Below are 15,547 nucleotides of genomic sequence, written 5' to 3'. Positions count from 1 at the left end.
TTTAAATTCTTAATACTTGCTAAATATGAATAAAAGATAAGTAACTGAAATGGGTCGGTCTATGTCTAAGTAGCAAATCCTACTTTGCTTGTCAAATTGTGCAAGGATTTATTTGCTCCATTTTATTTCCATTATCCTGTGTGCCGCTGAAGATATAGCAATGCTAAAATAAAGATGCTAATTTGTGAACGTTAATCATTTTTGGTGACTTCTGAGGACTTTGTACCTTTCAATATCTATCCAGACATTTGATTAATTTATGCTTCCAGGCTGCGTGGAAATCCCAGATGCATATTTCATATTTACAGACTCGAACATTGTCTACATTGTTTTCCTTGAGCCATGAATGTGAAAGAGATGTATAATGCATGGTGGTACTTCTATATCATAGAAGTTGATCAAACCAGTTTCAATCCATTTTATTTAAGCATTTATAAATTAGTAAAACAAACACATGGTTCAAAGAAAGATATAAAAACAAACTGGTATAAAAACATGAAAAGCAGTGTCAATGTATACAGTAGATGCAGATCTATAGTGTGGACACCCAATATGACCAGCTGCCCAATATGACTGGGTTCCCTTTTCAGTTGGGTCGCTACAGCTGTATGTCATCATGCTATGTTGTAGTATTGTATCAGGGAAAATCATATATACAATGTGTACTTATTACAAATAGGTACATATATTACATATTCATACAATGTAAACTACTTGCGTTTTTTCAGCTCACGCAGAAAACTAAATATCTCATGACAGCCCAAGTCTTATGTGTACTGATATTACAAATAGGTACATGAATTTCCCAAGGGGATCAATAAAGGAATATTAGCCTACTTCAGGGCTGTCATTTAATTTGGTAAATAGTTTAATTATTAAACTATATATATGTACTATTTAGTTTTAATATGTAATATATGTACACATTGTACATAATGCCTTTCACCGATACAATATGTACAATGTAGTGTGATGACGTACAGCTTGAGCGACCCAACTGAAAAAAGGCCCCCGGTCATATCGGGTGTCCCACAAGGAGGCATTGGCAGCCGACCACTTGGCGTCCTCCATTTCAACATTCATTTAATCACTCAGTAGCTGCTGCTGCCTGCTGGAGCTTATTCATACGCTCCCTGTAGCCCTGGTGATATCAAAGAGAAAGTGTCCAAACTGAGGGGAGAAAACTGCTCTAATCCTTCAGAAAGTCAGAAAAGCATCAAACCCAAAACCATCTTTCATGAGACCATGATTTCAAAATACATTTATTTCTGTGTTTGCTGAAACCTCATCAAAGTACTTGAAGCTACAAAATGTGAATGTTCTTGCCACCATTATAATCTCAGGCAATTGATCCTTATTGAGCCAAAGATAATGAATATATAATTTGAATATTTTTTCATTCATAAAAGTTTCTACAATTTCGTTGACAAAAAAGAATGCAATACTTTGAGTAGATATCACAAAAACATCAAAATGTGCACAAATAGAAAACGGTGAATACTTTCTGAAAACAAACCATAACCATTCCCTCTTTGCAACCAAATCTATCCGATGGATGGCAGTCATTCACTCCTTCCTTTTAGGGAGAGCAGACCTGAGAACAGCTCAGAGAGTCTATCGGTGGAGGGTTCCCACCCCCATAAGAGCTGATGTGGTGCCAATCTCATTTCGGCGGTAAAATCTGTACCTACCCTTAAAACAAGTTTGTATTTGCATTTCAACACTAACGTTAACCTGTCGTTATATATATTATTACATACATGTAGGTCATATCTATATATATATAAATTATTATTATATAGGTCAGTTAATGATATAATTAATTATACAACCACATATTGTTTCAGCTCGTCAACTTGATAAGCTAGCCAAGATGGCCAACTTTCGCAAGCTAACATTTAGCTATTCGGTAGCTCCACTATCAAGACAGTGTTTGCATTTCTAAATACAGTGGGAAACATACGACGACATGTCAACGATGACATTTTGAAATGCAAATACGACATGTATATATATTGGTAAATTATCATGTTTGTTTTTCAACCTGGAAGTAGGATTGGAACAGATTTTGACGGAACGGGATTTCCCCACACTGGTCTGGGACATGCGCGAGTGTCTTCTACTTCCAGAACAGGATGTTCCAGAGGAGCAGCCAGCAGGGGTACACCAGCAGGGACACAAGCGGGTAGACCAGGGAGCCGTACAGGGAGTGGTCCAGGATGCCCTGCGAGATGACGGACAGGAAGAGCATCCAACCGTCCTGGAAGCTGACCGGCGTCTCCTGCAGCTCCTGGAAGAAGAAGACGGAGAAGAGCAGCGTGCAGGCCGGGCTGAGGATGACCATGACGAAGGCCGACAGAACTCTGGAGAGAGATGGGGGGGGGGGGGGGGGGGTTAAGATGTTTCACTACCGCAGTTTTGTGATATGTGAAATCAGAATCTGAATGGAACAGATTGTTGTAAACTATTTCACACCATGGAGATCATCACACTGTGAAGATATATCATATTATTAGAATATTAAATGGTATTGCTCGTGTCATAGCAGCTCCAGCTAAAAAAGGGCACTCCCTACACCTGGGTTTTACAAGTGGGAGGGGTGGAGTGCCCCCTTTTTTAATAGGATACCTCTTTTTGATGGTTATCTTGCTCCAGCATTAGTGAAGATGATAGTAAACTATAATATGCAAAAAGTCCCAATAAAATAAAATGACCCTAAAAATGGGATTGTCTGTATCATAGCATTTTCATCATGTACACTCAGCAGCCTGGCTACATACTGGGTGTGTACAGTGTATCAACATGTGTATACATATGTATAGTAGATCCATTCTGAATGAACTGGAGACAAGTACATCTGGCTGTCATTGATATGACTGAGTCCCCTGTATAACTTTGGACTAGATTATGTTTTGGGACTGTGATTTTTACATTTCAACCTTGTGATCTGTACATGTTATTGTCTCTCTTGTTCTATGCTGTCTGTCTGCAACCAAAGAGATTTCGAGTCTAAATAAAGCTATTCTGGTTAAATAAAGTTTAATTAAGCAATAATACACGAGAACCAGTGGGATATCATGAATATTGCCACGGCTGTGATGCGCCCGCAGCCACGAGAGCGAAGCACGAGTGGCGTAGGCATCACAGAGTGGCAATATTCATGATATCCCACTGGTTCGAGTGAATATACCAGCTCAGTGGTATATTGATGGTGATTTAACCGTGAGTTTATCAAGAATATACTCACGGTTTAGAACGCTCTCGACCAATCACAATGCGTGATCGGACCTACCTGTATAATGTTATATATATATATACACAAGTGTGTGAGTTATATCTACTTGGGCACGTCGGGCGTGACGAAGGCAGCCAGGGGCACCAGGGTGAGAGCCAGGATGAAGCCCAGAGAGAAGTTGATGAGTGCAGTGCAGCCCAGCAGCACAGCCAAGTAGAGGACAGCCACCAGCTTCAGCACTCTCCAGCCCTGCTCCGTGCCCTCGCTCGACAGGAACCTGGGACATATGGAACACTCAATGAAAACAATGCTTTTCTGTTACACTACAGTGCACAGAACTTCATGCACGTAGGGCTGGACAATGTGGGAGGAATTAATATCATAATAATCCTGACATTGATACTGCCCCCCCCCAGTATCGATATATAAAGCGATATCTGCAAAAGTTAATAATCCAGCTGATGTTCTTCAAATTGCACTGCGTGGTAATGTGTCGATATTAAAAGGAAAACTCCAACATTTTGGGAAATTAGCTTATTTGCCATCTACCCTGGAGTTAGACAAGAAGATGCATACCTTTTTCTTCTCCGTGCATGCAGTAGGAGTAGGAAGACGTTGGGAACTAGGCTAATGGAGGAACCTACTTCCAGTGACTGACGCTAAGCTAGGCTAACGGTGTGCGTCTTCCTACTCCTACAGTACTGCATGCACAGAGAAGAAAAAGGTATGTATCTTAACACTCCAACATTTTGGGAACCCTGGAGTTAGACAAGAAGATGCATACCTTTTTCTTCTCCGTGCATGCAGTAGGAGTAGGAAGACGTTGGGAACTAGGCTAATGGAGGAACCTACTTCCAGTGACTGACGCTAAGCTAGGCTAACGGTGCGTGTCTTCCTACTCCTACTGCATGCACAGAGAAGAAAAAAGGTATGTATCTTCTTGTCTAACTCCAGGGTAGATGGCAAATAAGCTAATTTCCCAAAATGTTGGAGTTTTCCTTTAAATCAAAGGTCTATCATTTTCTTTTTTTTAAACTTTGACCAGTCAGCTGGTTCTTTTAGCGTTTATCGCTTTTTCATCGCATTCATACTTGGTCAAGTTCGACCGACAGAAGCAGGCTGAAAGGGTTCAGATGGGGGGGAAGACACTCTGGGAAAGGCACGGCTGCCGCCCGGGATTCGAACGCGCTCAGCCCCAGATCCGTGACGAGCACGGTTGTCCACGGCGCTGAAATAGCACTTGCGGTACGTGGTGAGCTACTGGAGCTCCCCTGGTCTATCATTTTCAAATGGAATTCGTTCAAATATTTCTCATTTTGTGAGATTGTTTGCTTTTAAACAAACCTTTTAACAAAAACACCTCTCCACAATATGTTATTCCTCTGGTCTAAAACAGTCCAAAAATACTAGTGACCATGAGCAACTCTGCTAGAACTCAAATTTGTGATGTCATCAGGTATCAAATCGGAAGCTTCTCCATAGACAATGCATTTGGTAAAGGTGGTAAAAGTGACATTGGGGAACACCACTGTAGAATAAAGCCCATTTGGGTATAAAAACAAACAAACATTCTGTGGGTCCACAAAATCACTCTCCCATTCATTACTTCTCTTTGGGAGAAAGTAGCTTGTGCACAAATATTGATTGAAATTGAACATTTCCTAGACCATGGAAATAACATTGGAATTGATAGGTGGTGTTTCCCCTGTGAGGAGCCACCTGTTAGTGTTTTGAGGCAGCGCCAGGCCTGCTGTGTAGATGGCGATGGCCGTCAGGACCACAGCCTCGGTCTCCGACACTGGGAAATGTTCCACAGCAGTCTCCTGGGAGCGGATCGGCAGGGTGTACAGAGCCACGCCCGTCAGGTGGCTGATCACCACCGGTGTCAGGATGCACAGGACTCCCGGGCCGGACGGCTGAGAGACAGTCACAAGGACGATTATTTAAGTAAATTATCATTTTATAGATTATTCGGTGCAACTAAATCATATCAAGCTAAAGCACACACTTTAACAAGGATATTTAAGAGCATTTTTTAACGATCCTAGTGCTTCTGAATTGAATTAACCTTCTTCTTTTGTATTTCTGCCAAAAGAGGTGCTTTGGAACATTTAACTGCCACCAATGACATATTAAAAAAAAAATTAATTCTTTGTCGATTATTTCTTCGTAATCAATTTGTTCGATTCAGATGGTGTAAAAAAAATATGTTGGTGATATTGTGCAAAGATTAACTGTACCCCCCCATGTACGATTCCGAAACAAAATAAAATGAATGGTTAATCGCGACACCCCTACAATAGTGTATAACGTCACGTGTTTACCCATAATACCCTGTTTTCTTTTTTTCAAGTCAGGTACCCAAAAAGAGGCCCCTAACCCATTTAAACACATCAAACATATCACTGTTGTCATGTGATGACCCACCACCAGTGATGGGCAAGCTACTTGGAAAATGTAGCAAGCTACACTACAAGTTATTCTCGATTAAATATAGCTCAACTACAATGGAAGCTATCCCCAGATAAATGTAGCAAGCTACACTACAAGAACATGGCAAAAATAGCTAACTACATCGGCACTACTTTTTTTTTTACTTCATGATCAAGTTTCCACCAAACAAATAGGCAGGCAAAAAAAATTCTCAGTTTGATTGTTTATTATAAAACTGAAACAAGCCCTCGGTCTGGCTTTTTGTGTCATCCTTTTAACATGAACTTGTATTATGTACAAAATCCAGGAAGGCAAGTTTAGCTGGGTGCAGCCTCTACAAAAGAAAAGAAAGAGACCATTTGGTTTGATCAGTTTTTATAGTATAGTTTGTTGATTACTTTTGATGCAGTAATGGTCTTTTTCTTTTCTATTCTATCTTTATGTATTATTTATCCCTAAACTCTTGCATCTTCTGGCTGCCTGATACCCTCTCCTAGCTGAAACCTGCCCACTTTATCAACCAAAAACACACTTCTTCAATATCTGAATTTTAACTAATAATAACTGTCTTACTGCATTTTACTATTATGCTACCATGTCTATACTACCACCAACTATGCTAATATGTCTATACTACTACAGTACAGTATGTACTCAAGAGTATAACACTCAAGCTCGACACTGCTAGACAAACAATACTACTTATCCTTGGCTGCTAGATATGTACCACTCCTGCTGACTTGTTGTACACAATTTGTAAGTTGCTTTGAATGAAAGCGTCAGCTAAATGACCAAATGTATTTAAATATGTAACTCGCAAAACATTCCATGGCCCCAAAATCATGTGGGGACCTGGGGGTCCTGACCCACAGGTTGAGAACCACTGCTCTAGGTGATATTTTCCCTCTTAGTGTATGTACTATTTATGGTAGTTTGTTTTTTCTTTTCTCCACCCCCATAATATTGTTCATTTTCTGCCTACAGTGAAACATGTTAGTTAAATCTGTTGACAAAAAGTGCACTGACTTGTGTGCTGTTTGGGAACAGTTGACAATGTTTATGTAAAGCTTTTCATCAGCTTACCTGAATATATGTGTTCTCAAGTTAGTGCTGGACGTGTGGGAAGTTGAGAGAAGCTTCGTTTTTGGCTGACACAATAAACACATATGTTTTAGGCGTTTTTTCAGTCAAACTCATACATTTTTCCAGATAGGGCCATGGAGAGGCATTGTTGTTATTGACATCATCTTCATCAATGCCATCAGCCCTGGAAACATCGAATCCTTCTGCTATTTCGCGCGGACTGGTTAATTCATTCATTCATGGTCTGTGTTTAGATTTTTTTTACTACCTGGTTTGCCGAGCTGGAGTGGCATGTCCCGCCCTATCCTGCCTCTGATTGGCCTACCCGTAATGTTTTGGCCTAATCGTGAGTCGTCATACTCATATCTAAACCAACCAACCAATCATAGTGGGTTTTCTCCAGTAGTATCCAGCTGCAGGACAGGAGAACACGACACTCTCAGGACAAACTAATACTTAGAATCCTACGCATCTCAGACATTGGTTTATCATGTTTGATACTTGAGGTCTAATAGAGTCTGATAGAGAAAGGAGGTGACAGAGACATGGGTGGGTGGGTCTAATAGAGTGATAGAGAAAGGAGGCGACAGAGAGGAGGGTGGGTGAGTCTGATAGAGAAAGGCAGGCGACAGAGAGATGGGTGGGTCTGACTAACCGGTGCAGCAATGCCGTCCTCTGTTCTTGGTGGAGTTCCTAGTTGCACCCACAAGTCTAAGGCCTGGAATACGGTCAAGGACAATAACGACAATACAACAAAACATTCTGTAAGCCAACATAAAAAGAAAACATCTTATCTTGACCTCTAAGAAGATCTATGCGCCTGTCAACATGCAACTAGATCAATTATATTCTATCCAACAGTACCCACTTAAAGATATAATTTAAAAAACAATGATGTATGGATACACGAAGCAGCAGTATGACGACCAGCAGGCCAAAGGCCGGCATGTAGTAACCGATGGAGACAAAGCGAGAGAGTGAAGGCATCAGGTAGAAGAAGTAGGACTGGTGCAGGCGCTCCAGGAGGTTGTTTAGCTTCCGGTACATTCCTTCCAACAGCCTTGGGGAAGGAAAGGCACAGAGGAATTAGGATTAGGTTTAATATGCAAAAGATGCGCAAAAGGCCAAGTCACAGTTTGATCTGTTCTGCGTCCGATCCACACCTGCCGATGGTGGTGACGTCCGTTTTGTACTGGCGGAAGCTGTTGATGCCCTTGACGGTGGCGGCCTCGATGTGGTAGCGCAGGAACAGGCCGTGGTCCCCCCAGGCCCGCCCGCTGGCCTGCTTCATCACCATCAGCATCATGGTCTGAACGGCATGACTGTAGCCTGCTGCCGTGTCCCAGTCGTTCCTCTGGAGCTAAATACAGAGACACATAGATTAAAGTAAGCCCTCGGTTGCAGAAACGTTGCATTTGTTCCATAACATAATAGCTGTACAATTACAGGAAAGCCGTGTTATCAAATGTAATTTGATTAAATGTATACAACTTTAGGAGACACCAGTCATTGTTAAATTGCTTGGCTGTTGCCATTTTGATACATTGTAACGTTACAACCGGCTAGCTAACATTGGTTAAGCTTCACGATTGCTTTAGGTTTCAGCCAACATGGTCTGAGGTTTTGCACCAGAGTGCAGCCATCAACATGATGGACACATCTGTATCCGTTTAGTTTTCTGTTGATCTGCAAGCTGGGAAGATGTGGGCTCACTGGACTATAATGTATCAAGGCACAAGGAAGACACTAAAATATCAATCGAATGATGATGGGTGTCTCAAGAAATGACATTGTTGTTTACATATTATAATAATAATAATAGGCCTAATAAAAATTATAAAAATCAACAGCAGCAGCTGGCAGCTCCTACCTTGCCCTGGATGGTGCAGAGGACACCTATCTTCTGACAGAAGGCATAGAAGAGGTTGGCGAGGTCCAGGTTGGGCAACTGGCCATTGAGTCCCTCCAGAACCAGGTCCATACTGGTGATGACATCACTGCTCAGCTCCAGGGACAGGGCGGCCTGGATGGAGCCCCCGCGTCCCTGCAGCGGAGACCAGTCCATCCCTGAGGACCGACGAGAGGCATGAGCAGGTGAGAGGTCTTTCTTTTCCTTTTCACTTTTCATTCTCCTCTGGGAAAACAGCCCAAGAGGCTAGTATTCTTGATGAAGTTAAAAAAGGCTTCCCTCTGAATATAATGTGCCTGTGTGAAGCATCAGACCTGAGAGGTGTTGGCTAGCAGTGTTTGAGGGACAGTAAAGAATGCAGTATGGGGGATAAGAAGATGGCTCTGTTGGCTCTAAAACAATTCACAACCCACTCCTTGGCCTCCACTACATTTCCTTCCTGATTTTTCACTTTATTCATCTCAGATAAATATATATATATATTTTTTATCCACTTTTTCTCCTTCTTTTTCTATTTTTCTCCCATCCCAATTTCGCCTCGCCAATTCTCCCTTCAATTCTCCCCTCCCCTGTCTCGAACGTTGCTAGACTATGCCTCCCACTGGTCGGCTGCAGTGAGGAAGAAGCCTTGCATCACGTGTCCCCTCCGGTACACGAGGAGGCAGCCGTCGCATCTTTTCACCTGCACAGCGCAATCTCTCAGTGGCGAGGAGTAACGCGTGGGAGGCTCACGCTGCCCCTGTTACTTCCCGATTCTGTTGTACAAGCGTACCAACCGACCTGTAGGAGTCGCTGTCCACAACGTCCAATCCCCACCCACCAGCTTTCCCACCCCTAACACTGCCAATTGTGTTAGTATGAACGACCACTCGACCAGCCAAGCTGGTAGCAACGCCGAGAGCTGGGCTCGAACCCAGCGAGCGCCTTGCCCACTGCGCCACTTAGCCGCCCCTCAGATAAATATCTTGACATTTATTTAGCATCTTGATGCAATACCTAACTTTGCAAAGAACACGGACAACAAAATAAATGCATTTTGAAAATAACTCTGTAGGACCAAAATAACGTGTCAAGGGGATGTTTAGAGTTACTTTAACACTATGGCGACCGCAGTCTTGCAGCGATTTAGGCCTCAGAGGACAGAGGATTATAAACAAACCGATGTACTTTCTAAGAGCTATATATATCATTTATAGTATTGCTATCTGCCCATTCTCATTGTCACTTGAGTGCATAAACCGTGCCTTCATAATGGCTTAAAGAAAATAAAAATCCATCGGTTGGTTGTCATTTTATAGCGTCGTGAATATAAGGTTTATCGCGTTTTCGTCTAGGCTTTTCTTCAGGAGGCTGCAAAAAAGGCTAAACGTTGGCGCCGTTATATCAAACGCCATTTCTGCTGTATATATGAAATAAAACAAACTGCGTAGCATCCGGACTATTACAGAGCATCTATGGATGAAATGGGGGCGGCGGGGAACGCAGATCAGTATTATTGATTAGCAATAGAGTGTGCGTTCAGGTAGCCAATGTCAGTAGTCTATCACGTTAGGTTATAAAACAATGTCCAATCCAGCTGTAATTTGGGGTAATATTATCCTACCGTCAGGCCATGTGATCGCCGGCAGCATTTCCTCACCAGTCATCGGATTCTGGTAGATCGATATGTACATTGGCTAATCATAAATCCCATTATTCCACGCTGAAAAATACGTTCGGCAAGCTGATCAAAGATGGAGGGTCTTCGTTTGGAACCGAGGCTCATATGATCCGCCCACAGACTGTAAAAGAAATTTTCTTTAAAATCCCCTCAATGATACTGCAGTGGAGCGATGGCGCCCCTAAGCGGATCTGGCCGGTACTGCATGTTTCGAAAATCAAATATGTGGAAAGATCCTGCAAGTGGATCGGGGACCTAATAAGCGTTATAAATATGGAATAAAACAATAACAACTCGCCACGAGTATACTCGTGGCTCTGGACCACAACGCATGGAATCGAAACACGTATATACTCGTGAACGGACGCCATAGTGGCAGTAATTGACAAATCTCAAACCCCACCCTATTTTCTTTTCTTTGGCTCATCAGAGGAAAGCAACAGTTGTGATCGGAGGATCAAGAAAAGAGGGCAGGGTTTGAGGTAGGTCTTTAAAAACAGGTACTCACTCACCCGTGGTGTTGGTGTGGTGGTAGCCCTCCAACCAGGCCTGCATGCCGATGAGGTCATGTTCATTCACCAGGAAGATGATATCCTTAGCCCAGTAAATCTGACCTATTGAACACCAAGGTTATCATCAATCAAAAATAAATGCCTGTAATCATCGCAGCACTTGACTCACTGGAGGGGCTCATTTGTGTTGTAGGTGTGCAAGCAATGTATAAGCTGTATAATTAGGAATTCTTTTTATTGAATTGTATGGACGGTTTCAACGGGACAAAAAGAAAAACACAAACCAGCATTCTAGAATGGACTGCGATTGATTCCCTATCAGCTGTCACTTCAAACAAAACTGGAAAAAACTACTTTTAACTGTTTCCTAGCAACACATCAAACATTCCAATGAAATGGTCCATCGACGGTTTCACTGGAATTCTGTTGCTAGGGAACGGTTTGGACCCAAATGTATTTCCCGTCGGTTATTATTACATTAGCAAACATTGCAACAGGAAATAACCTGGGTATTTTTGGAATGTTATTGTTGTAAATTTGAACCCGTCTATATAGAAGTGGAAGGATGCTAAAATGCGCCCCCATTGGTTCATATTATTTGTATTATACTTTTCTGGTAATCTATTGCAGAAAAAATTGATTTTTCCTGCTAAAGAGAAGACGACACTGCAGGGGACATACTCACCCCTGAAGTACTGAGCCAGGCCGAGCAGCAGGCCCACAGCCTGGTTGTTGTTGTTCCCTGGGCTGCAGGGGGCGGTCAGCACCAGGGCCTCGGTACGCGGGGCTCTGGGAGCACGCAGGATCCCATACACATTAGTACCTTGCACCATCTGGGGAGGGGAGGCGGATGGAGAAAACACGGGACGAGATGTGCACTTGCGTGAGCCATTTGTAATATTTATTTATACTTTTAAATAAAGCTAACTACCTTCATTTTCTGCACGGTTAAACCTGAAGAGAATTCTTTTTTAGGCGTAGTCATTTTTCTTTTATCACAAACTCACATATCGTTCTTTGTCTTCGTCAGGGAAGGGCAGGGTGCGCGTGAAGCTCTGTGTAAACACCTCCAGCCCGCGAGCCTGCATGGTCTTCACCAGCCAATCCACTGGCATCCCACTGCACACAAACAACGGCGTGCATTATAACAGAGATGGTACTATTCATAATACAAGGTAGGGTTGAACATATAATACCAATGTTATGAGCGTCGCAATATGGCCCTGTGCAGGAGGTACGATATTTGTTTAAAAGGTTAAATGTGTGTCAAATAACCATTCTAAATTAAGTATTGTGGTGCTATAGAGATGTACCAGCCTGTACCTTTGTTTGATACAGATGATCATGATAATTTTATGTTTTTCAATTAAAATGAGTAATGACACAAAAATGATCATTCCTTCTAATATCATAAATCATATCACAATTGTAATATCAGTCAAAATCATCACAATTTGATTTTAAAAAGGTTTTTCCCAAAATTGTTCAGCCCTAATAGAAGGGTCTATTTAAAATAGAGAAGGGTCTATAGCTGATGGTGACTGAAAACTAGAATTGCGAGCCAGATACCAAGAGTCATCACGTCACTTCACGTGTCACCAAAATCAAAGCAAAGGGGCATGAATGTCTGTTTTTAACATATAGATAAATGTTAGATGACTCTAAGAGAGAAAATAGATGATATCTCTATTATTATTGTCCAATAACCCAAAGGGAATGGTCTAAGGTTCAGTAAATCTAATGGACCAGATTGGTACATCCCTACCCTCCTGCCTGTCCTGTCTAAATGAGACAGAATGGATACCCTGCTGTCTGTCCTGTCTAAAGGAGACAGAATGGATACCCTGCTGTCTGCCCTGTCTAAAGGAGACATAATGGATACCCTGCTGTCTGTCCTGTCTAAAGGAGACATAATGGATACCCTCCTGTCTGTCCTGTCTAAATGAGACAGAATGGATACCCTGCTGTCTGTCCTGTCTAAAGGAGACAGAATGGATACCCTGCTGTCTGTCCTGTCTAAAGGAGACAGAATGGATACCCTCCTGTCTGTCCTGTCTAAAGGAGACAGAATGGATACCCTCCTGTCTGTCCTGTCTAAAGGAGTCAGGAGACAGAATGGATACCCTCCTGTCTGTCCTGTCTAAAGGAGACAGAATGGATACCCTCCTGTCTGTCCTGTCTAAAGGAGACAGAATGGATACCCTCCTGTCTGTCCTGTCTAAAGGAGTCAGGAGACAGAATGGATACCCTCCTGTCTGTCCTGTCTAAAGGAGACAGAATGGATACCCTGCTGTCTGTCCTGTCTAAAGGAGACAGAATGGATACCCTCCTGTCTGTCCTGTCTGTCCTGTCTAAAGGAGACAGAATGGATACCCTCCTGTCTGTCCTGTCTAAAGGAGTCAGGAGACAGAATGGATACCCTCCTGTCTGTCCTGTCTAAAGGAGACAGAATGGATACCTTCCTGTCTGTCCTGTCTAAAGGAGACAGAATGGATACCCTCCTGTCTGTCCTGTCTAAAGGAGTCAGGAGACAGAATGGATACCCTCCTGTCTGTCCTGTCTAAAGGAGACCGAATGGATACCCTCCTGTCTGTCCTGTCTAAAGGAGTCAGGAGACAGAATTGATACCCTCCTGTCTGTCCTGTCTAAAGGAGACAGAATGGATACCCTGCTGTCTGTCCTGTCTAAAGAAGACAGAATGGATACCCTGCTGTCTGTCCTGTCTAAAGGAGACAGAATGGATACCCTGCTGTCTGTCCTGTCTAAAGGAGACAGAATGGATACCCTGCTGTCTGTCCTGTCTAAAGGAGACAGAATGGATACCCTCCTGTCTGTCCTCCTGTCTAAAGGAGACAGAATGGATCTGTCCTCCTGTCTAAAGGAGACAGAATGGATACCCTCCTGTCTGTCCTGTCTAAAGGAGACAGAATGGATACCCTGCTGTCTGTCCTGTCTACAGGAGACAGAATGGATACCCTCCTGTCTGTCCTGTCTGTCCTGTCTAAAGGAGTCAGGAGACAGAATGGATAGTACCCTGCTGTCTGTCCTGTCTAAAGGAGTCAGGAGACAGAATGGATACCCTCCTGTCTGTCCTGTCTAAAGGAGACAGAATGGATACCCTCCTGTCTGTCCTGTCTAAAGGAGTCAGGAGACAGAATGGATAGTACCCTGCTGTCTGTCCTGTCTAAAGGAGTCAGGAGACAGAATGGATACCCTGCTGCTCACCCTGCTTTATTTTTATGAGCTGCAAATTCCTTGCCGGTAGCCAGAGCCCTCTCTCCTGATGGAAAACGCTCCTCCACCATGGTGGAACCCATGGCGTTCTCTGACATGTAGGTCCGCAACGTGAATGGCTCAAAGGCCAGCCCCATGAACCACGCCACACCTGCCATGTAACACACCACGCTGGGAGACACGGGAGAGAGAGAGAGAGGAATTGAAAGCAAACCAATACAAAAGTACACACATTAAACAAAAGTAAAACACAATTTGATAATATGGAATTGTCAATATCAATATAAACTTAACTCACCATATTGGTGCATTAAGGCGGGTGAGCATGTTGATCATGGCCCGCCTTCTATTCGGGTCAGATAGCAGTCCCATGGCGTTGTCCTGTACCCCTAGACCAGGCACAGCATCGAACCCTAGGACACAGCAGACACACCATGGTGACTATTGTAGTGGAGTCAGTGGAGAAATACATGTTTATAAATGCTGAATTAGTAAAGTAGAAATGTGTACAAGTTTATCAGATAGACGGGTCAATATTTATAAATTAATTTGATCACACACACAAGGCGCTGCCCATCACGTCAGAATCGAGTGACAGATGTGGGTAGGCTTCGCTGCTAGCTAAGCTCAATAGTATTACATCTGTTTAAAAATAAAATAAAATAAAAACGTCTAACTGAATTGGAAGCAGACTCACTACATCTGGGATAGACATCGTAGGTAGCTATTCGGTATTTCATTGAATATATGTGAAGACATACCTGCTATTTCAGTACAGTGTCACAGACACCCGGGATGTTGCAGACTTGCAGCTTTCAGCCGCGACTTGATTTCTTCCTTACTTCCGTGTTGTTGCCGGGATAATTATGCGGCGGACCGACTTCCGGTTCAGCAGAAATTGCACCATAAAATAAGATATACCTTGAATTCCAGGCGTCATAGCAGCACGGGGGGTCGGGGGGTATATAAAGTATGCGAAAATTAAACAGTATTAACGAGAATTTTAGGGGAAAGTAAGTTAAGTGAAACGTTTAAAGGATAAGGCCAGTGTAATATCAATTTATGGAAAGACCAACACCCATAATGCATTTCTTCTCATTTCTAATAATATCAGGGCAACAGCAGGTTATAGCTCATATATCCAGAAGTCGACTGTTATCCAAAAACGCCAAAGTCAACTGTTGTCTAAAAGTGACAGACATTTGATTGAAAATGTAACTAATGTATACAAATATTAATACCACCACAATGTAGATGCCTTGACCTGCACTTATAGCCTCTCATGACGCCTGCTTTAGGTTATCGTCAGTGAGGTACATCCTACAAGCCACAAAGAAGCATCGCCTCTGCGCTCATTCGGAGGTGGGAGACCGGAGCCCACACAAAGGTGAAGGCAGCGGCGGCTGACTCCCCAAAGGGGCAACATCAGGGAGAGGATCTCCGCTGAGCACCCCAGGCAGGACCCCGGCGGTCCGTGTGGG

The 15,547-nt window shown here is 43.0% G+C and overlaps 1 protein-coding gene across 1 annotated transcript; it reads right to left on the bottom strand.

Annotated features, from left to right (window-relative positions):
• Positions 1–403: 403 nt before the first annotated feature.
• Positions 404–14,915, bottom strand: gpaa1 (glycosylphosphatidylinositol anchor attachment 1). The gene is made up of 13 exons (XM_084327492.1): positions 14,828–14,915; positions 14,365–14,479; positions 14,058–14,237; positions 11,840–11,951; positions 11,518–11,665; positions 10,833–10,934; positions 8,622–8,818; positions 7,915–8,111; positions 7,658–7,811; positions 7,407–7,469; positions 4,955–5,151; positions 3,342–3,512; positions 404–2,363 (listed from the first exon to the last, which is right to left on the bottom strand). The coding sequence occupies exons 2-13, from the start codon at positions 14,436–14,438 to the stop codon at positions 2,120–2,122; spliced, it is 1,839 nt and encodes a 612-aa protein (XP_084183618.1). The 5' UTR covers positions 14,439–14,479; positions 14,828–14,915; the 3' UTR covers positions 404–2,119.
• Positions 14,916–15,547: the final 632 nt, after the last annotated feature.

The sequence above is a fragment of the Notolepis coatsorum genome, assembly GCF_963971535.1.
Source record: "Notolepis coatsorum genome assembly, chromosome: 13".
NCBI classification, from domain to species: Eukaryota; Metazoa; Chordata; class Actinopteri; order Aulopiformes; family Paralepididae; genus Notolepis; species Notolepis coatsorum.
Note: the sequence above shows the minus strand (reverse complement) of the source record. Positions and strands in the feature narration are given on the sequence as shown.